The 21,457-nt window shown below is 39.5% G+C and overlaps 1 protein-coding gene across 2 annotated transcripts; it reads left to right on the forward strand.

The window, feature by feature from the left end:
• Positions 1 to 573: 573 nt before the first annotated feature.
• On the forward strand, positions 574 to 18,425 carry tfap2b (transcription factor AP-2 beta). Of its 2 annotated transcripts, none has more exons than XM_084737775.1 (7): positions 574 to 702; positions 3,100 to 3,561; positions 5,055 to 5,109; positions 7,182 to 7,401; positions 7,743 to 7,861; positions 9,298 to 9,439; positions 17,359 to 18,425. In XM_084737775.1, the coding sequence occupies exons 1-7, from the start codon at positions 655 to 657 to the stop codon at positions 17,648 to 17,650; spliced, it is 1,338 nt and encodes a 445-aa protein (XP_084593901.1). In that variant the 5' UTR covers positions 574 to 654; the 3' UTR covers positions 17,651 to 18,425. The 2 variants fall into 2 exon arrangements, with proteins under 2 accessions (XP_084593901.1, XP_084593902.1); XM_084737776.1 differs by lacking the exon at positions 574 to 702 and adding an exon at positions 2,552 to 2,800.
• The last annotated feature ends 3,032 nt before the right edge of the window (positions 18,426 to 21,457 follow it).

Consider the following 21,457-nt stretch of genomic DNA (forward strand, 5'->3'; position numbering starts at 1 on the left):
AATTTTGTAATGATTCACAACAAATTAACTTTTTTTGTCAAATAAACTTCATATTATTTCAGAACTCAAATGCTGGAACACAATGCTGGAAAGTGCCAATATGCTGATCATGTTTCTTTAGAAGAACTCGTGTTTTTTGTAAGTAAACACTGCAAATTGTAAAATTAATTAACCTGAATAAATAAAACTTGCATATTTAGGTTAGGTTAATGAGAAAAGATTAGTTGATTCCACTAAACTCCTGTAGGACTGAAAACTTACAAGAATTTACAAGAATTAAAAAGAAATTAGCAAAGGTATCCATGTGAGTGTATAATACATGAAGGGCTTTTGCGAACTGGTTGTGCTTTTATTTTGGAAATAACAATGACGATAAATAAAACATGTATAATTTGTACTTGTGTGTTCCTTCCTTATGCTCATATACATGCAGCAGGCTGCTGCTGTCAAGCCGTACAGCTCTTCTTAACAGTAGTGGAGTGTTTGCAGGGTTTCCCCATTCACAAAGCCTGGCTGCCTTCACAGAGGGCGGAGAGAGTGAGAGGGAGGGAGGGAAGGAAGGAAGGAAGGAGGGGGAGAGAGAGGGAGAGAGGGAGATGAGACGTCTCTTCCTCACTTGGCTGCATTCGGTTTACCGACACCGGAGAAGCGACCATGCTGTGGAAACTAGTTGAGAATGTCAAGTATGAAGATATTTATGAGGTAACGTTACCGTCCATCTGTGTGTGTCTTGAGGACTTTTAATTAGAGATGTTTTTTTTAGGGAATAATGAAGTGTTGAACATTGTGAAGATGAGTGAGATGTTCTGTATGAGGCTGTAGGCCTGTTATTCTGTGATGTGGTGAATGTGGATATGAATTGGAGGACATTTCACTACATGACAGCTTCGCTCAGACAGAAATTTGGCTAATTTGCGTTATTTATTTTTTAAATCTAAACGTTGTTTTCTATTATTGTTTGCTATGATGCAGGTTCATTCACTTTTTGGAGCCTTTAGAATAAAATGGAAAAAATATTTGATAGTGGATAAATATGATTTTCATATTTATTTTCTTTAATTATCACCCATGGGAGATACTTAAAATATGGCAGTACACTTTCAGAGCAAATTCATGTTTAAAACCATTTAAAACTGAAAACTTTCTTAATTTTAGCTCTGAAAATATCTCTGAAACGATATTTAGAAATAGACGAGTGGTGCTGCAAAAATATGGATTCAAAAATAGTCGAATAACAAATAATTTACAGCAAAAGATCACTTAAGAGTAGCGCTGGGTCAGAGGAGGTTGATGATGTGTCAGAAGTATGTAAATCATTTGGCTTTGATCCCAGAACGATAATTTTTAAAAAAAGATGGGAAGGGGAAGGGTACGAATACCACCGCGCGCGGGGGCGAAACGCTGCTCCGGCTCGCGCTGAATGGGCTCGAGCACAAAGCACACGCGAAGAGAAAAGGGCAGCTCGCGAGGCCCCTCGGCTCAGCCCGGCGGGAAACCCCTTGTCTCGTGCCGCACATGGCTTTTCTCCCACGGCGCGAGGGAGGGGAGGCTCCAATGTTGTTAAACAAGTCATCCAAGAGGGCAAAGAGGAAGAGGGGCCCGGTGGTGGTCGACAATATAAAGTTTAATCGCTTCTTTTGACTCGTGACACCGTTCACACGAGCCCCTCACACGCCCTGAGTGTGTTTTTCAGAGGGCTAATGAAAGGCAGCTGCAACACAACAGGAAACACCCTTTATTTTGAAGGGGTGGTTGAAGATTTGGTAAAATGTCTGGAGTGAATCGAGGAAAATTTTAAAATGTGTTTACCTTTGTGCAGATCTTTAGCCTCTGACCTAAAAAATAACGAAATTTTACGCACACGGGTGGATGTATTTGCATATCTAGATAGAACCCTTGACCCTGGTGTTACTAGTGTCATAACTGACCCAGTGAGCTTTACCGAGATCCCAGTTTATATTGTTATCTACCAATTTAAATTATGTTGACTTGTTTTAAGCCCAAACTAAGACCTGTAGTGATCGAAAAATGCTGAAGTTTTTAATTATTTAGCCACGATAATGCAGGCGTTTACTTTTCCATTCTACTTATTTTTGTACCGCTTTTCTTTGATTATCCTGCTTTTTTCCAAGAGCATCTGACACATCATCCATCTGCAGATGAATATACTGAGCAAACAGTTATCTTTAATTTTTTTCTTCTTTTATCAACTTGTTTTTATAGCGTGTGTTTGCGCAGAAATGTGGTGAATAAAACTCTCAGAAGGCAGGAAAGTGTGCTTCTCCTGTCTCAGATTTTGCTCAGAAAAAAGTGCGTATGTATTTTTTCTGATGGGGGAATTCCTCACGGCTCTGGTCATCCTGTCTGTTCGCTTTCTCCTGCAACAGAGACGCCTCTTTCTGTCTCCTGCTGTTCGCGCGTCGTTTCGGCTCTCCACGGAATTTAAACGTCACTCACGGTTGCGCGAGAGGCTTCACGCTCCATGTGTCGCCAGTCCCCTGCCTCGCGCACATTAATATTCCTGTAAGTCTCAGTCATGAATAACAATTACACCGTACACCGGGGGTAGAGGCGGGCGCTCGCTCGGTGCTCACAGTCAGAGCGGCGGCAGCTCCGGGCGGAGGAAGGTTCTGTTCTGCATGGAGCTGTAGACAGACCGGGGCCGTGCCTACAGATACTAACACGCTGCTTTCTAACCTGGAATGAGTTTGAATATCTCGGCCCAACACGGTCTTTACTAGCCTGCTGTTTTACCGTGAGCTCGGGTTTACAGATGTTAGTTCATTCCTACTCCACAGCGGTGAGTCCTCTTCCCTCACAATCAGAATTCGTTTGAGTAAATCTCGAAATATTGCTAGGAGGTTTTGGTTATGAGACATTTTAAATGAGGCTATAACATTTTTCCTCCAGGCTCTTCTGTGCTTTTTTGTGCAGGAGGTTCAGAGCCAGTTACTTTGGCTACATCACCAGAGGCAACACACTCTAATAAATGCATCATGATCTCAGGCCTCCATGTGGTTTCATTTCGTTAAAATCTGTTTCTAATTCTGCAAGGAGTTGATTTTTTTCTTTTCCCTTTTTCTCTGCACCCTCTTCAAGGACCGGCATGACGGTGTCTCGAGCCACAGCTCGCGCCTGTCCCAGCTGGGTTCGGTATCGCACGCGGGACCCTACTCCAGCGCGCCGCCGCTGTCTCACGCGCCCTCGTCGGACTTCCAGCCTCCGTACTTCCCGCCGCCGTACCAGCCGCTCGCTCACTACCAGAGCCAGGACCCGTACTCCCACGTCAGCGACCCGTACTCCCTGAACTCCCTGCACCAGAGCCAGCAGGGCGCATGGGGGTCGCGGCAGCGGCAGGACGTCGCAGGAGACCGCATGGACAGCTCGGCTCTGCTGGCGCAGCCCCGGGCCTCGCTGCCACAGCTGTCCGGGCTGGACCCGCGTCGGGACTACGGAGGCGTGCGGCGGCCCGATGTGCTGCTGCACTCCGCTCATCCGGGACTGGAGCCCGGCATGGGCGACGGACTGCTGCACGGGCTGCACGGTATGGAGGACGTTCAGGTGAGTCACAGCTGAGATTTACACAGGTTCAAGCGCATCTGGCACATTTTACCTTTTATTTTAGCCAAAATTGTCATTATTTTTTGTTTATTTTGATTTCTAAAAGTTATTTTAGAGTTATTTGGATCACTAAATTTGAGAAAGCTGCAAATCGCCTGCAAGTCAGAAGGTTCGTTGGATAAAATAGGGGATATACGTGTGCAACGTATTGCATTTTCGCAGATATAAAATGTATGCATTGTAATTATGATTTAACAACCCCATTTACAGTGAGTCAGTTTTACTTAAACAAAAACAAACATATTTCCTTCAACCTTTGCTTGACAAATATAACCAGTGGGCAGCTTTTCCCTGTGGCTTGAAAGTTATGAAATGATACAACCAAATTAAAGTATAAATAAAAATAAAAATAATAATAATAGTGGTAACTGGATTGGTAATTGTTGACGGTTGTCTCCGCATGTTTGCCGTGCCTTTATAGAGTTAAGGTCAGTGAACTCGGAGCAGCTCCCTCAGGGCTGGACTCTCACAGCAGCTGTAGCCTGAACGCAAATGGCCCTCAGCTAAACAAACTGTCTTCAGAGACCTGAGACATCTTCTTTGATGATGTGGAACAATATGGGCTTCACAAAATCGCTGCACGGAGCTCAAATGTCGTTTATGTGGATTTAATTCCTGCCTTCATAGCCACAACGATTAAAGCATTTTTAAAGCAGAGAAGTGTGAAGATGCTGTAATATTTTCTGAACTTTGATATGTTTTTGAAACCTATTCAATTTTGTGTAAAATAATATTCTGACATTACTCGTATATTATTATTATTATTATTATTATTATTATTATTATTATTATTATTATTCATAGATTTTGAAAGCTGTCATTTTTGTTTTACCGGATGATATAGATTTTCTTTTTTGTATGAGCACTGTTGCTGCTAAGGTTCAAAATATACAAAGCAATCTGGTGAAATAGACTTTATAGTCAGCTGCTGTGTAGGATTTCATCTTCCCCTCGTTCCCCCTCAGGGCACAACCATCACGAATTGTTTGCCATTTAACCTCCACAATAGATTCTAATTTCTGGCTTTCCGTATTTGTGTCATGCATTTATTAACCCCATATAAATTTGTTTTAACAAATTCTTTGTTTTTTTTTCTTTTTATACGAGTGCAGCAACGTCTGGTCTATTTAATAAGGCTTTTTTTTTTCTTCGCTGGATGATGAATGAGTTTGATGAATGGGGCTTTAAATTTGTGATAATAGATTATTCTATCCGTCAAGATGAATAAAAGAGGGAATGAATTATAACGCAGATTTGTTTGTTTTGTGGAAACAAACTATTTAAAGACATCTGTTTTATCTGATATTAATTCTGTAGGGATTTTTTTTGTGTTTTGGGGGATTTATTTCAAGTGAAAAAGAAAAAAGTTGAACATTATCTTCTTGTATAGAGGATATTATAGCTAATGATTTTGTATATCTTGCTTCTAACAGACCATTGACGACACCAACGGAACGAACATCCTGGATCAATCAGTGATTAAGAAAGGTAGGAACACACACACACACACACACACACACACACACACACACACACACACACCTTGATCTGTGCTCTGAGTAATGTAGCCTGTCAGTGCAATATGATGAAAAATTACAAGCTTTGGTACAAATATAAAATATATATAATTTGGCAAACATTTTATAAATAAATCGTTTTTATATAGGATAGTAAATTGCTATAAATAGAGTTACCACCTTCTTTACTCTTTGTGCCTTTATATAATTTATTTCCCTGTGAACTATAATGATTTTTGGGATGCAGAGCCACAGAATCGCTCATAAAAAGGTAAATCTCGGCACGACTTGGACCAAAACCAGGCGCTTCATATCTCCATGTTTCATGCTGTTAAAGGTCGATCCCTGAACCATGCAGGCAAAACTCTTTTTGTTTTCTGGCAATGAAAATAAAAAGGAAGGATTAAGGGTCATTACATCTTAAACATTCTCTGCTCTGCTTGGTGCCAGTTGTATTGAAGCTTATGGGTGATGCACAGAGAAGCTCACTAAAATCCAACACATTTATGGCCTATGACCTTTGATGAAGAAATGCCCTAAAAACATACTTAAGATAATAACATGCATACGGATTTTTACAACGTTACATTCGTTTAGTTACTGTTGGTGTCCAAAAAACGTGACTGACTTTGTGTCTCCATTAGGTTCAGTAGAGCACCAAGCAGAGCAGAGGATGTTTCCTGACATTTTTTTTTAGCTTCCTTGTTTTTTAGGGTGTCCACGGTGGAGAGTTTAAACGCGGGTTAACGATCCCGGTATATTGACTGGCAGGCAGTGTGTCGCTGACAGGCTGCCATGCTGCCGCTCTGTCTGATGATGTGCGGTGATTTAGTTACGGGATGTTGAGTGACTGAGCTCCCCGCGGGGCATTTAAGCCGCTGATGTAATAAATGGCACCGCTCACGGAGATCTCGTGAGCTCGTTTAGAGCTAATCTGCGGTATTATCCCCCGTGGAGCCATCAAAACCCTCCTCGCACTGACTAGCCCCTACACACGCACGCGGCTGGCTGACTGCTTCTTTTGACGCCATTAGCGCGAGCATTAACACGCGGGATGAAGGGGAATCCAGTGCTGCTGCTGGTGGGAGTTAAACCGGCCGTGGAGAAAAGAGGGGAGGTGGTTAATGCGATTTGAGAGCGCGAGCCAATCAACAATCGATAATATTGTAATGAGAATGTCGCGCGACATTAAATAACAGCAAATGCCCGGCGCGTGGGCGCTTCATTAGGCCAGGGCCGCCCTCTGAGCGCGCGTGGTCTCATGTACACTGAGCAAAGTTTGACAGAGGATAGGAAGAAGACATTTAAAGACTGAAAACTTGTGTCAGTCACTCATATTTTAACTTCTTATAAGAAGAAGACAGATATATCAGTCAGCTGATATTATCAGCCGATATTGACCTAGTCTCTATTGTTATCAGTGTTTATGTTTGTCCAGTGTGTGGCTTTAAAACTTTTTGACAAAACATAATTGTGATTCATGCTCCATGTGTCACCAGATTATGTTTATGTGTTAGATTTACTGGCAGTCTTTTATATAGGTCTACATTTGAAGTGTAATACAGTATTTTTATATTTGTGTTTTTATAATTAATAAAAACAGCTAGTTTACTGTTTCAGTGACCTGGTGTAATTTTGACCGATAAAGTGCTGGATAATGAAAGATAATGTCCCTCAAATGTCTTGTTTTGTCCACAATTCAGTTTACTGTCAGGCAGGAGTGAAGAAACCAGAAAATATTCACATCTCAGACACTGAAACTAGAGAAATTAGACTTTTTTTTTTTTATTATTTAAAAAAGTGGCTAAAAACGATTGCTAGATTATCAAAATAGTTGGCAATTGATGTAGTAGTTAAATAATAATCGAATAATCATTACAGCTCTAATGCTCAAACTGTAAAACATCCTGCCTCCATTGTATATCTTTGTCACAAGTCTTTGGATCATTACAATATCCCTACTATTCAAAAATCCAGTATTGGTCGGGCCTTACTTCTTATGTAAGAGAACCACTCACACCGCCTCTAACCCTTCTCTTCCAGTTCCCATGCCACCCAAGAACATGGGCTCTCTGATGCTCGGCAAGGACGGCCTGATCGGTGGGGTGACGGTCAACATAAACGAGGTGTTCTGCTCGGTACCGGGCCGCCTGTCGCTGCTCAGCTCCACCTCCAAGTACAAAGTGACCGTAGGGGAGGTGCAGAGGAGACTGTCCCCGCCCGAGTGCCTCAACGCCTCCTTGTTGGGGGGCGTGTTGAGAAGGTACGACTGCAGCCTCGGAGCACGTTGACGCTGGAGTTCAGCGTGGATGTACGAAAAGCTTGTGGCTCGTTAAATATGCAGGGACATCTATTAATTAAACCCTGAGCTGTAGGAAAAGGCCTCTGTGCCATTTACCTCCCAGATTCTACTTAACATTAACAGAATCTCTGGAGACATGCTGATGACTACACTGTTTAATAAAGTTTCTTAACTTTTGAACGAATACTGGTCATTTATAAACACAATACTTTGTTAGAGGATTATTAAATATTATAAAAATACTTCTAAATAAATGTGCCCTATATGCTTTAAATATACGATTTTGTTTCCTTTGTTTACAGAGCAAAGTCCAAAAACGGTGGAAAATGTCTGAGAGAAAAGCTGGAGAAGATTGGACTCAATTTACCTGCTGGAAGACGCAAAGCTGCCAATGTCACATTACTAACATCTCTCGTAGAAGGTGATTGATTCACTGGTTTTACGTCCACAAATACAGCAACTACAGAAGTGTCCCTTTTCACACAGCCTACACGGGAACATTGTGGCACTAAGCATTTTATTTGCATCTTTGGCTCTTCTTGAAGACGATTTGACGTCCAAGTTTAGTTTTTTTGACGAAACGTCCAGTTTAAACATCACTACAAATGATGCCAAAAAAATTGGACAGCAAAGGTCGTGACCTTACAGGGTTGGCAAATAACAAAAGCACTGTATTCGTAAAATGGCTGCAAGGATGTAATGTCCGGAAAAAAATAATATTGATCAGTGTAGAGAGCTGGGTCGGGGATACTGAATTAGATTAAGCAATACATTAGCCCAACTGATTAAAGACAGCAGTTTGGGCCTACCCGTTTGTACGCAAACAGCTTGTATATTTCCCATATACATATAGCCCAAAACCTGCATTAAGGCCACATTACCTTGCAAAGAGGTAATATATTAATAACAATATGTATAGATTACATTAAATGTCGTTCAAGTATTTTTATTCAATCCGGGATTTGCTAATCTGTACTCAGAAAGTCATGCATCTACTTAAAACAAGCAATTTATCACAGACGTTTTTATTTTCGAACTGCCTGATGAGCCGTTTACACGTTTAAATTTGAATGTTGTTTGTAAAAAGCGTAACAAAATAAATCTCTCTATTTTCAATAATCGCGTAAAATGGGTAACTGGCACCCATCGTTAATTTTCACAGCAAAACAGTGAGAGTTAATCTCTTTTTATTGTGTTTGCGTCAACTGAGAGGTCGACAGCGGAGGAAAAATAGTGCGTAAATATCGTTTTTAATAAATAGCCTATCTGTTTAACCTGCGACAACTAGGAAATATGCGATCACAGCACATTAATTAATGATTAATTTAAAAAATTAACAGTAAGACGCACCTGTGAGTGTACAGGTGTGTGTTGATGTTGTTGTTGTTTTTTCTGTGTGTTTGTTTTGTTTTGTTTTTGTTTGTTTTTTTTCTTTTTGACGGTGGGGAGGTCTACACTGCAAAAACTCAGAATCATAACCAAGTATAGGTCTGCTTGTCTAATTTCTCGTCAAAATAGCTCATTACACTTAATATAGGACAATCACTTAACAAGTAAAATTTTAACGACTTGTTTTTGGACAATGCATTTGAATATTTTTATGAATTAACAAGCTAATTTTACTTGTTGATTCGACAGATTTTTTTTTTTAATTATTACAAACAAAAAGCTGTGTTCTTCCTTTTTTGTTTTTCCAGTGTAAGAATTTCTGCTTTGGAGAGGTGGAAGTTGTGGCAGAAAATCGCCAAAATATCCGTTACTGGGTCAAATATTTACATTCACGGTGGCTTATTATTTGTTTTTCGTGATATTAACATTGATTATAATGTACCTAACCCTCCTCCCTCCTCCCCCCAGGTGAAGCGGTCCACCTGGCCCGGGATTTCGGTTACATCTGCGAGACGGAGTTTCCCACCAAAGCCGTGAGCGAGTACCTCAACCGGCAGCACGCGGACCCCAACGAGCTGCACACGCGGAAAAACATGCTGCTGGCGACAAAGTGAGTTTGATGGACCGTTTGATTAGATTCTGCTCCCTCACAGTCTTTATAGGCTGTCATAGAATATATAATACATGTCTGCAGTGTAGCATATAGGCAGATAGCTACCGGTGGTAATGAGATTATACCGTGTGAGTGGCTGTTGTTGAATCGTGGAAAAATAAGGAGCACAAAGATCAGGGACCTGATACACACGAGTTAAAGTGCTTGGAAAGGACAAACAAGTAGAGACACAAAGTCCCAATCTGTATCAAGATATGTCCAGTTTAGTTTTGTCCTAAAATATCAGATTTCTCCTATTTAAAAGTTCTAAAGATCAGTCACACATTTATGTAGGGCTGGAACTATTATCATTTTAATCTGCTGATTATTTTTTTCTTGATTAATTAATCAGTTGTTTGTTCTAAAAAAAAAATGTCAGAAAATGTTTAGTGTCCTTAGATGTATTTTTTGTCCTAAACTTCAGTTTATTGTGTATAAACCAGAAAATATTCACATTTAAGAAGCTGGAACAAGGGAATTTTCTTTTTTTTTCTCTTAAAAAAATGCTCAACTCAATTATTTGATTATCTAAATAGCTGGTGATTAATTTAATAGTTGTGGATTGATTGATTAATCGTTGCAGCTCTACATGTATGGCTCAGACTCTGCAGTGTTCAGTGGTGCCGTTTGGGCAGGTTTTTGTTGCAGTTGACTATAATTACATAACTGTAACACATACAGGGCGTAAATTAGGGCATTCTTCTTCTGCAAGTAGAGGTACGTTTCTGATGAATGAAATTATGGTGAAATTAAACTCTTCTCTCTCATTTTCCTGGGGCCTCTGTGGCCCCTTTTTAAGACCCCCCTGAGGGTGCAAACCTCTCCTCTCCCCTGCGTTTTACTCTAATATCACACACAGTCCGTTCTGCCACAGAGTGAACATGGCATTGACATTTGTAGAGGAGAGTTAGATTTTCTTAATGAAACGCGTCCAACTTGATATGGATCTGACCTGTAATGAAACGGCTGATTGAAAAATTGCCACACAGAAAAAAAAATTGGGGCAGTTAAATTCAATTCAGCTGTTTAAGAAATGAGCAGAAATCCACATTAATGCCAAGAATCTTATGATGAGTCAATTGTAATATGAGTTCACTTTTTAAAGGCAATATTCATCATTTTCCTAAAAAAATGTATAGACTTATATAAACATGATCCCCCTAAATCATCACCCATTAGAAGTGTGTGGTGGTGTGTGTACCTGCAGACACCCTGCATGCCCTCTCCACGCATTTTCTTACTTTTCTCATTATTTTGTTGTGTTCGGGAGGTTTTACCAACCCAAAATGTTGGTATTTGACATCCTTGGAATGAGACTCATCGATCAGCTATCTTTCTGGTGCGGTTGCTAACAGTTTGGACAAATTCTACTGATTGCAACTTTAAATTTCAGGACAAGATGTGACGTGCATGCAGTGTAATTTCATCACCTTTTATGCAGCTGCACAACTTAGCAGAGTCAAGTAGAGATCCAAGGGATCCATGAAAAGTTTTCAGATTCATTTGTTTAAATTATCTTGATATTTTTTAACAAAATTAAAATCCTTAGTTCAATAAATAGTATTTTAAAAACAGATGACATGTTAATCTAACAATCTATAACTCTTGAAGGTTGCATAAATGCACCAGAAAGATCAATGATTGTTGAGTCTTATTCCCAGGATGTCAGGTTGGTAAAATGTCCCGAGCATGGCAAAATAATAATAATAATTAAAAAAAAAAGGAAATACAAGTGGAGGGCAGGGTCATAAGTGATGATTGAGCCTATTTTTTCAAGGAAAATATTGCACATTATGCCTTTAATGCTCACAGCACCCATTAACAGTGGAAACTATAGCTCTCTCTACATGGGCAGTCTGTGCTGAAATGGTGCAAATATTTCTAATACATGTCTAATATCTTTCGAATACATTTCTATTTTGTTGCTCTTTCACATAATTACATATAAGTGTAAAAAAAAATATGCTACATCAATTTATTCCAAGGCACGTACATGAGGGGGTCATCTCTTGCAAGTCCTAACATCCTTAAAAGCTGTTAATTTCACAGAATAACCTTTAGCTGAAGCACAGATGAACCATATGTGATGCTGGACACTTAAACTTGGCCTCCACAGCTCACAGACATTATAAAATACGAGCTCTGAGGTTGCTAGTGTATGTCTGACCTCTGCTTCTGGTCATAGAGGCGATCCATTTTACTGGTTCTCCTCGTAAAGTTACTTATATTAATCCATTTTTATGGCCGTTAAACTGTGGAATTGAATCAAGAATCTTCTGATTACCTTCAGCAGCCGGGCAACATAGATTTCTTTAAAGAAACCGGGGCAGCAGAGGCGAGGTGGGTTTATAAATTTAATTTAAATCACAGTATTACTTGGGATTTTTACCTATTTTTTTCACAATGAATAAAAAAAAGCCTTCTGCTAATTAATGAGTAATGTTATTCTATGTCCATTTATTCCCCTGGATGTGTGTTTTCTAGTCGAAAAGGTTGCAAGCAGAGCTGTAAACCATCTAACAAAGATCCCTTCAGGAGGCTTGTATTTTTAGCTTGCATAAATAGTTGCTGCTGTCTGCTGGCCTGCACTGCATAAACCATCTGCCTGCGTGTGTGTGTGTGTGTGTGTGCATCTCAATGTACTCAGTATGTACGGTGTGTTCGGTGGTGGATGTTTGATGCTCAGATTCAAACCTGTTCCAATACTGTGTGTCGGTGCTGCCTGTTAGAAATTCATTATTTAGCAGTGAAGTGTTTCAAGTCGTCAGAAAACAACAGCGAGAGCCTTGAGTGTAGCCCGGGGTGGCGGCTTCTCCTCTCTACTCCCCTAACCCCAGCTGGGCTCGGCCTGCACAGCCTGTCACTCATTTGCTGGAGCTCTGCCCTTAGGCCACTCTGTGTGTGTGTGTGTGTGTGTGTGTGTGTGTGTGTGTGTGTGTGTGTGCATGGGGCATGCAAGAACAAATCTGAGAGAGGGAGAAAGAGAGAGAGGTCTCTTGAATATAAAATGTGGGCCTAAAACCAGACGATGATTTGCTGAAATTTAACAAGGAGAACAAGGTGAAGACGTGATTTTTCTTTTTTCGCTTTAAATCTATAGTGAAGAACAAAAATCCATGTGATGACCTCGTCTTAAAGGACACATTTCAACTTATTTTCCAGACAACAAGGGCTGGTTTTTGGTCAGTGGTGGAAATATTCAGATACTTCACTTAAAAAGTATTAATATCACACTGTAAATTAATACTCATTTTAAAAAGTAAAGTAAAAAGTCCACTGTGATATTCCCCATAAATCCGGTCATCTGTTCATTTAAATTAGGGCACCATTATCCTGCAAGGAGATACCATATAAGGAGATTTAAAACATTTTTTTAAACACTTAAAACAAGTCATTTATGAGACATTTTTGAGACTTTTTGGATTTTCTCACCGCCTGATCAGCAGTTTAAATTTTAATGTTGTGTGCAAAAAGCCTAAAAATTGATCTCTCTTTGTTTTAATAATCATGAAAACCATATGATTGGTAGCTATTGTTAACTTTCAAAATAAATCAGTGAGAATTTTATCACTTCATGTCCTTTCCTCAGCAGCGTTTCTCAAAGTTCAGGTTCAAGGTGACGTCCTGAAATGCCTCATTGCAGTCACAGAAATGAGAAAATGTTAACATTTAAGAAGCTGGAATGAGCTGAAAACGAATTAAACAATGATCAAAATAGTTGGTGATTAATTTTATAGTTGACAACAAACTGATTAATCGTTGCAGCTCTACATGTATGGCTCAGAATCTGCAGTGTTCAGTGGTGCCGTTTGGGCAGGTTTTTGTTGCAGTTGACTATAATTACATAACTAACACATACAGGGTGTAAATTAGGGCATTCTTCTTCTGCAAGTAGGTGCATTTCAGATGAATGAAATTATTGTGAAATTAAACTCTCCTCTCTCATTTTCCTGGGGCCTCTGTGGCCCCTTTTTAAGACCCCCTGAGGGTGCAAACCTCTCCTCTCCCCTGCGTTTTACTCTAATATCACACACAGTCCGTTCTGCCAGAGCGAACATGGTGCTGATATTTGTAGAGGAGAGTTAGATTTTCTTAATGAAACACACAAACTCTTACTCAGTACTAATACCACTCTGTAAATTAATACTCTATTACAAATAAAAGTACTGCACTGATGAGGAAAATGTACTTAAATAATTAAAAGTACACAATGCAGAAAAATCTTCCCCTATTATACATTATTGGATTATTATTCATGTATTAATGTAAAAGACTGATTTTACTGTTGCAGTTCGTTGAGGCGAAGCTCATTTTGAAATATTTTGTTTGGGACTGATTATTTTCAGATCCTGCTCCATCAATCGATTGATTGTTTGGTTTGCAAAAATTCTGAAAATGGTGAGAAATGCTCTCTCCAATCGTTTCAGATGTATCTAATATTTTATTTTATAAGCTCTTCATATGTTTTGTGTGCAAAAGCCTTTTGTTTGTAAAGTAACTTAAGCTGACAGATAAACATAGTGAAGTGAAAAGTACAATATTTCCCTCTAAGACGTAGTGGAGTAGAAGTAGAAAGTGGAGTGAAAAGGAAAGATTCAAGTACCACAAATTACAGAAAATACAGTACTGAAGTAAGTGCAATTCGTAAAATTGTACCAGTGACACATTTTGCTGTTAAAGCATTGTGGTAAAGTGTGTTTCTCATTCTTGGAGATAAATCGTCGAACATAAATTGCATGATGTCATATTAAGTAGATGTTTAATGGAGTCGAGCAGAAAAAGTCTGAATTCCAGTAAACAGTTTACTGTCGGGCCTTCAGAGTAAAGGTGGGCGATACCACAGAATTTGTTTCGATCCGATTTAGGGCCGGGATCACAAACTATCAATACCGATAGATACTTTTTATTGTTTCAAGCAGCTGAGGGAGAGCGTTCACCCCCATGTGCTGAGGCTGTGAGTCCTCTGCAGCGGCCGTGGGTTCGATTCCCACCAACAGCTCTCTGTTGCACGCCATTCCCCGTCTCTCTCCTCCTTTCCTGTCACATCTTCAGCTGTCCTATAAATTAAACCTATAAAAGCCCCAAAAATATTTTTTAAAAAGCAGCTGAGGGCAGCTGTAAGAGGGCAAAGTATGACATAATTTACTAATATTCCACTTCTGAATAAATTAAAACCAAATAATTTGCCAAACATGAGGCATTTATTATTATTTTTTCTCTGTTAATGACTTAATTACATGCATGTTTAAGCCCAACACAGTTTTTAATGGTGAATAAATAAATGTTCATTATGTGAATGATCACTGAATGCATGCAAACAGCAGCAGCAGAGATGTAAATATTGCAGCAATAAGAAGAATTGTCATGTGCCAGGACGTTACCTAACGTGTGATGGATCCATTTTTGAAATTATTGGTGTATTGATACTCAAATTAAGATTTTGTTAAAGGTAGTATTGATACTTCGGGGATCGATCCGCTCACAGTTACTTAAGAATCGAAGAGGCAGCTCTGTTTTAGAGTTTGAAGGAACTTCTACCAACAAAACAAAACAAAACAAAAGTAGCCTCAGTGTGCCAGAGTACACTTCAGCCAGAAAACATGTTTTCAGGGAATTGAATACTCTCAAAACTCTCACGCTCAGCGCAGTCACTCTGTCCAGGTAAAGGTATCTGGTAACTGTAGCAGCTGATTGCATCAAGTTCATGCTTTTTCCTTTGATTGTTTTCCAAAAGCATCCTGGGAAGCGCAGAGGTAAATACAGGAGGGCTGAAAGAAAGCGCGCTGCACTTCATTGCAAAATAAGCCTTAGGATACACTGAACATCACTGAAAGGGGTTAAAAAAAAGGAAAAGTATCAGGGGGGAATTTTCCTTTGGGATAGATTATGTCATACAGGCTGAGACTGGGAAGGTAGACTTTTTCTTTTCATCAAAATTTGATGCTTTTAACAGAATCTTTCTAAACATTTCAAGCAACACTTTAAGTAAAAGCATTCCTGTTAGGGCTGGAGAATATGGACAAAAAGACAACATTCGTGCAATATTAGGATACACCAATATTGAAAATATATGACGATAGGCAGACAGTGTTTAGTTAGCAGAGGGTAGGCAGTTTGAACCAGATTTTTCCCAGATAATCCTGGTCTAACACCTTAAATCTTGCCATGATAAGCACAGCCCCGATGCACCAAGCTTTTGCTTCAGTTCCCCCTCTCGCTGGACAGGTGGGTGGGGTCACGCTGTCCTCAGGAGCTGCTGAAGCATCTGCAAGAGTTTCATCAGTCTCCATGGTGCCATAATGCAGTTTTATGCTCATTCCCACCCTAACAGGAATACTTCTCTGGGTGAATCACTGCTTTTGCTTTTTGATCCGCTAAACCAGGGTTTCCCAAAGTGGGGTGTGCAAGAGGAAAAAATGTAATGGTGGTGTAATAGTGTGATTTTGGTATTCTTATTACTACTATAGGTTACTGGGCCGACTCACACATCTCTCTCTCTCTCTGTTCAATCAGTAGGAGACTGATGCATGTTTCTAAGCCTATCTGTGTGTCATTCTCTTTATTGTTTATGCAGATTTTTGTAACTATTGCACTTTAATTCAAATTTTTGAAATATCTTCAATAGTATTTGAATGCGCTGCCTTCACCATGTCGATGGCTATGTTGGAGGTAGGGGTGGGGGTGCATCAACCTGGGGTAAATGGCTTAAAAAGTTTGGGAACTGCTGCACTAAAGTTGGATTTGTGCGTTATTTTTGAATCTTGGCTGTTTGAGCTGAAATTCCAAAAATGAGAGACACACTGAAATACATCTTAAAGTGAACGTGCTTCATCTTCCATAGAAATATCGCTGAACTCTGTGATTATAACATATGTTTTTCTGCTCTGGGAGGTTTTATTTAGTAACAGATTGTACCTAGTTTCATGCAGCATTGCAGGAACATCTGCAACTAATGCTGCAAAATGCCCTCATCATCATCCCTTCATGCTGTTTCACCACAGAAGCATCTCTGTACGATGTTGTTAGTGGTTGATTTTGGTGACTTTTATGAAGTTTTCAGCCAGACAGGGGTGGCACTGTTTTGCAAACAGGGCCACCGATTCTGCAATCTGATCATTCACATACTGACTGCAGACAAGTTAAAGGGACACTTCAGATTATTTGAAGTGGGATTATATGAGGTTCTTATCCATAGTCAGTGTATCTCCTACAGCAGATGGAGGTCAACATGTCCACAGTTTGGAGAAGCAGCAGGAGCACTGGTGCAGGAAGCTAATATTTTCACCACTTTACCATGCAGTCAGACAGCTTTTTCTGACTAGAATATCGCTTTCTCCAAATCAACCAAACTGCACTGGCAAAAACATTAATTTTACCTCAAAGGACACAAGAGTTGCTGGTCTGCCTCAGGTTTGATCTGATAGTTTGTTTGTGTTATTGTGTGACTTTGGTGAAACTGACAAAATCCTTTAAAACACCAAAGTCACATGATAACTCAAACAAACGAATAGACCGAGGCAGCAGCAGACCAGCAGCTCCTGTGTTCTATGAGGGAAAATTATTGATTTTGCAAAAGGAGTCTGGTTGAGCCAGACAGGCTGATATATGGCTTTTAAAGCAGTGTTTTCCCAATGAAAAAGGCAGTAGTCTGCAGGGTTTTGTTGTATTAACAGGTGCAGTAGCGACAGCAATTGAAGAGTGATTGGTCTTCAGTGAGTTTTTACATCCTGTGGTCACAATTCTGTGTCAGAATAACATTTGGAAATCACTGAAATGACAGATACTGAATGCTGCCACTAAATGTCCACTCTCAGCAGTGGAATTGGTATTTTGGGGAAACCCTAAGCTGACGTCTTGCTGTGTCTTCTTCCCTGCAGACAGCTGTGTAAGGAGTTCACAGACCTGCTGGCCCAGGACAGGACTCCCCTGGGCAACTCCAGGCCCAGCCCCATCCTGGAGCCCGGCATCCAGAGCTGCCTCTCCCACTTCTCCTTCATCACGCACGGCTTCGGCTCGCCCGCCATCTGCGCCGCGCTCACCACCCTCCAGAACTACCTCACCGAGGCTCTCAAAGGACTCGACAAGATGTTTCTCAACAACCCTCCCAACAACCGGCACGGGGACGGCGGCAACAAGGGCGGCGACAAAGAGGAGAAGCAGCGGAAATGAAGCGGGGGGGAGACGGGGAGCGACGGTGGGAGAGCCGGACGTGAGGCAGTCAGACATACAGACAGAGGCCGTTTCTTCTAGCTTTACACCACTGCCACTGACCTGCCACACACAGGGCTGAGGTGGAGGAGGAGGAGGAGGAGGAAGAGGAAGAGGAAGGCTCGGTGGAGAGAAAAAGGCAGAGGAAGTCACCCGTGGGCCAGTGTCAGAGAGCACAGAGGGATTTTTCATCTGTGTTACGTTCTTTTCATTCCCCTGAGGACATGGTGGTTACTGTGTTACATCCATTTCGCTCCCCCTGCCTGCATCCTGTGAGACTGAGACGCTGTGAGCAGCCAACAAACAACATTGTGTGTGTGTGTTTGTGTGCCTGAGTGAGTGTGTGTGTGTGTGTGTGTGTGTGCTTGTGTTTGTCCTCACACAGAAAAAGCATTGTGGGTATGAAGATTGGCTGATGAGCATCTATCTGTGAAACAGGTTTGTTTGGTTCTTTAACACAAGTGTGAGGAGGGAGGGAGGGTGTTAATTTATGTGTGTAAATATTTATTTATATTAATTTAAATGGATGGTTGTGTAAATAGGTGCACCAGCTATTTTGGAGTAGGCCTATTTATCTGTGATTCGACCTTTGTGAGCCGGCGGGGGTGCAGGACTCATCCAGTGTTTTTCTGTTCTTATAGAGCTGTTGTCATGGTGCTGATGATGGGTAGACATGCTTCTAATTGTCCAGTGATTTCATTTCTATCACATTGATAATAAACCATGTGTTTTATTATGCGAGGTGTGCAGCCTGCGCCTTTTCTCCAGAGAAATTCTCCACTATAAAGTCCAATTAAGGGTCATGGGTCAGAGTCACTTCCAGTTCAGTCTACTCAAAATGTAAAAAATTATTAGCTGATGTCAGGGTATTCACCTTTAATTACTACATGAAATGCTGATTAACATAAAATAATTGGGAGACTCAAAAGAAAATGCAACTTTCTGAATGACTGACATTGGAGCTGGATTGACTCCCAATATGGGTCAAATTCACAGGCCAGGCAACTTTATTCTGATTTAAGTGTGAAGTGACGAAGGTTGGGTCACACCAACAAGGACTTTTTTTTACCCCAATTAAATCACAGTTTAAATTTATGTTGCACCAAACTTTCATAGTAGTTTAAAATTAAGTAAGACTCAATTTAAACAGCAGTTAGCGTTTACTCTAAACCTAATTACCTTGCACCAAAACAATATAATATTTAGTTAACTTTTTAGCCTGCTACCAAACAATATAGGTTTTAGTTAACTGTTTAGCTCACTAGCAAACAGTATAATGTTAAGTTAAATTTTAGCTAGGTACTAAACATGTCATATTGCCTTGTTAACTTTTTAGCCTGCTATGAAACGATTTTGTTAACTTTTAAGCAAACTTTGTTTTGTTCAGGAACACACAGCAGAATACAGAGAAGTTGATGTTTTTCTTTTAACTTACTAGGCCCCAACAGAAATCAAATTAATGATTTATTTCAATTTGGGATAAGTTAACATCTCCATATTAATTAAACTTTACGTCACTAAAGTTGGATTTACTAAACTGAGATTAGTTTTTAATTGTGCAACAGAGCGCTGCTTAATTTTATATCTGGATTTACTCATTTTAAACCTAGATTTTCTAAACTTTGATTAGAACTAATCTTGGATTAAATTAATCTTTGTGGGAACAACCCAGTCTTAGTGTTTTAAGAACCGCTCTCTGCTCATCATAGTGTGACAAGTATGGTTACTGGTGGTATTAAAAAAAGAAAAAAAACCATTAAGATGTAATTACTGGACCAACGTAAACATTGAAGAAAATCATTAAATTAAGTTTTGCTTATAATTTGAACTAATACTAATTATTTGCTGCAGCAGACAGTAAACTTGTGATCATTGTGAAGACATGAAACAATAACAAACCAGAACTAAGAGTAAGTATTTCAGATATTTCTTCTGAGAGCTAGATTAGTTGATCGATGGAAAAATGAATTGCCAACTATTTTGATAATTGATTAATCCTTTCAGTTAGTTTTCAAGCAAAAAAATATATATTGGTTACAGCCTCTTAAATGTGAGGAGTTATTGCTTTTCTTTGTCATTTTAAGTGAAGAATCTTTGGGTTCTGGACTGTTGGTTGGACAATAGAAGGCTCTGGGAAATGATGATGAGCATTTTTCACTGTTTTTTTTTTTTTTTTACATTTAATCGGCGTATTAACAGATTTAACGACAATGAAAATAATCATTAATTATAAAAAATTGTAAAAAAAAAGCAGCTCAATCATCAGCTGACTTTTGCTGTAGCGCAGTGTAGCAGAATGATAAACTTCACGTAGACCTTCATCCTCCTGCAGGGAGGAAAATATGTGTAAGCCGTTGAAATGGTGATATTCAAAAGCACAATCTTTGCTTTGAAAGACCAGGACTGAAAACACAGAAATGGACTCTGATTAACCAGTTTGGATCAAAGGGTGCAGCTTTCATTAGGGGGAAACATATTACACGGCCTCCCCTCAGAAATTTTGAGCATCAGACACATTTTCTGCATCCTGGCGTTTTTATGCACCAAATTGTTCCTTTTCTGCATCAATTTATGGTGAGAATGTCTAATGGAATATAATGCAGGAAGACTCTCAAGGCAGGTGGTTTGTCAAAATAAAGGTCCTCTGCTACCTTCATGTTTTGTTGGGGAAACATACATCTGTTCTAAATACAGAAGGGGGCCTGTTCCCTCCATCCCCGACCTTGAAATATCTCTTAATAGTGCCTGGAGTCACATCTGATGCTGTTAAGGCTTGTAAGAACAAGATTATCCTTCTTTAAGTCAAAGTTTTAAGTACTTTACCACACTAGTTTGGTAAACTAAAATTCTAAATAAATTCCTAAATGCCTAAATTGTCTTTAAAATGGCCCTATATTTTGTTAATGTTGATCAAAAATACACTGGAATTGTTTAGCCCAAGATCAAATTTTCAAATTTTAACAATAAATACAAAGTAGAGTTGCAATGAGTCGTCAACTATTAAATTAATCACCAACTATTTTGATAATCAAGTAATCATTTTGAGTCAGTTATGACAAAAAAAAATGTCCCAATTCTCTGATTTCAGCTTCTCAAATGTGAATAATTTCTGGTTTCTTTACTCCTCTGACAGTAAACTCAGTATTTTTGGGTTGTGGACGGTATTTGACGTCCTGGGAATGAGAGTCAACGATTTACTGTCTTTGTGGTATGTTCATGAACAGCTCGGACAAAAGCTACAGATTCTACCTTTAAGACTTGTTTACCTTGTTTATCCTTGTTCAGGGCAAAGTTTTCCATTACACATTTTACTGCACTTGTAGTCTCAGCTATATAGTTAAAAAAAAAAAAAAAAAATAGGTTAATGATCCTTTAAATTGACCTATTTTGATATAGCTGAACAAAGATATACTGAATCGTTTTGGTCCAACATTAAAATGTCAAATTAGGGTTGTAAGTTGTCAACAACATGCCAACTATTTTGATAATTCAGTTCAAATTCTCTGATTTCAGCTCCTTAAATGTGAATATTTTCTCATTTCTTTACTCCTCTGTGACAGTAAACCGAATTATCTTTGGGTTGTGGACAAAACAAGACATCTGGGGACGTCATCTTGGGTTTTGGGAAACAGTGATCAACATATTTCAGCACTTTATGGTCCAAACCAATAACAACAGTAGGCCTATCAACGCTGAAAAAATTGTAAATGGCCCTTTAAATTGGCCTATTTTGTTATTATTCATACGGAAATCGTTTAATCCAAAAAT

Source organism: Lutjanus erythropterus, chromosome 15 (genome assembly GCF_056507025.1).
Source record: "Lutjanus erythropterus isolate fLutEry1 chromosome 15, fLutEry1.hap2, whole genome shotgun sequence".
In the NCBI taxonomy this organism is placed as follows: Eukaryota; Metazoa; Chordata; class Actinopteri; order Lutjaniformes; family Lutjanidae; genus Lutjanus; species Lutjanus erythropterus.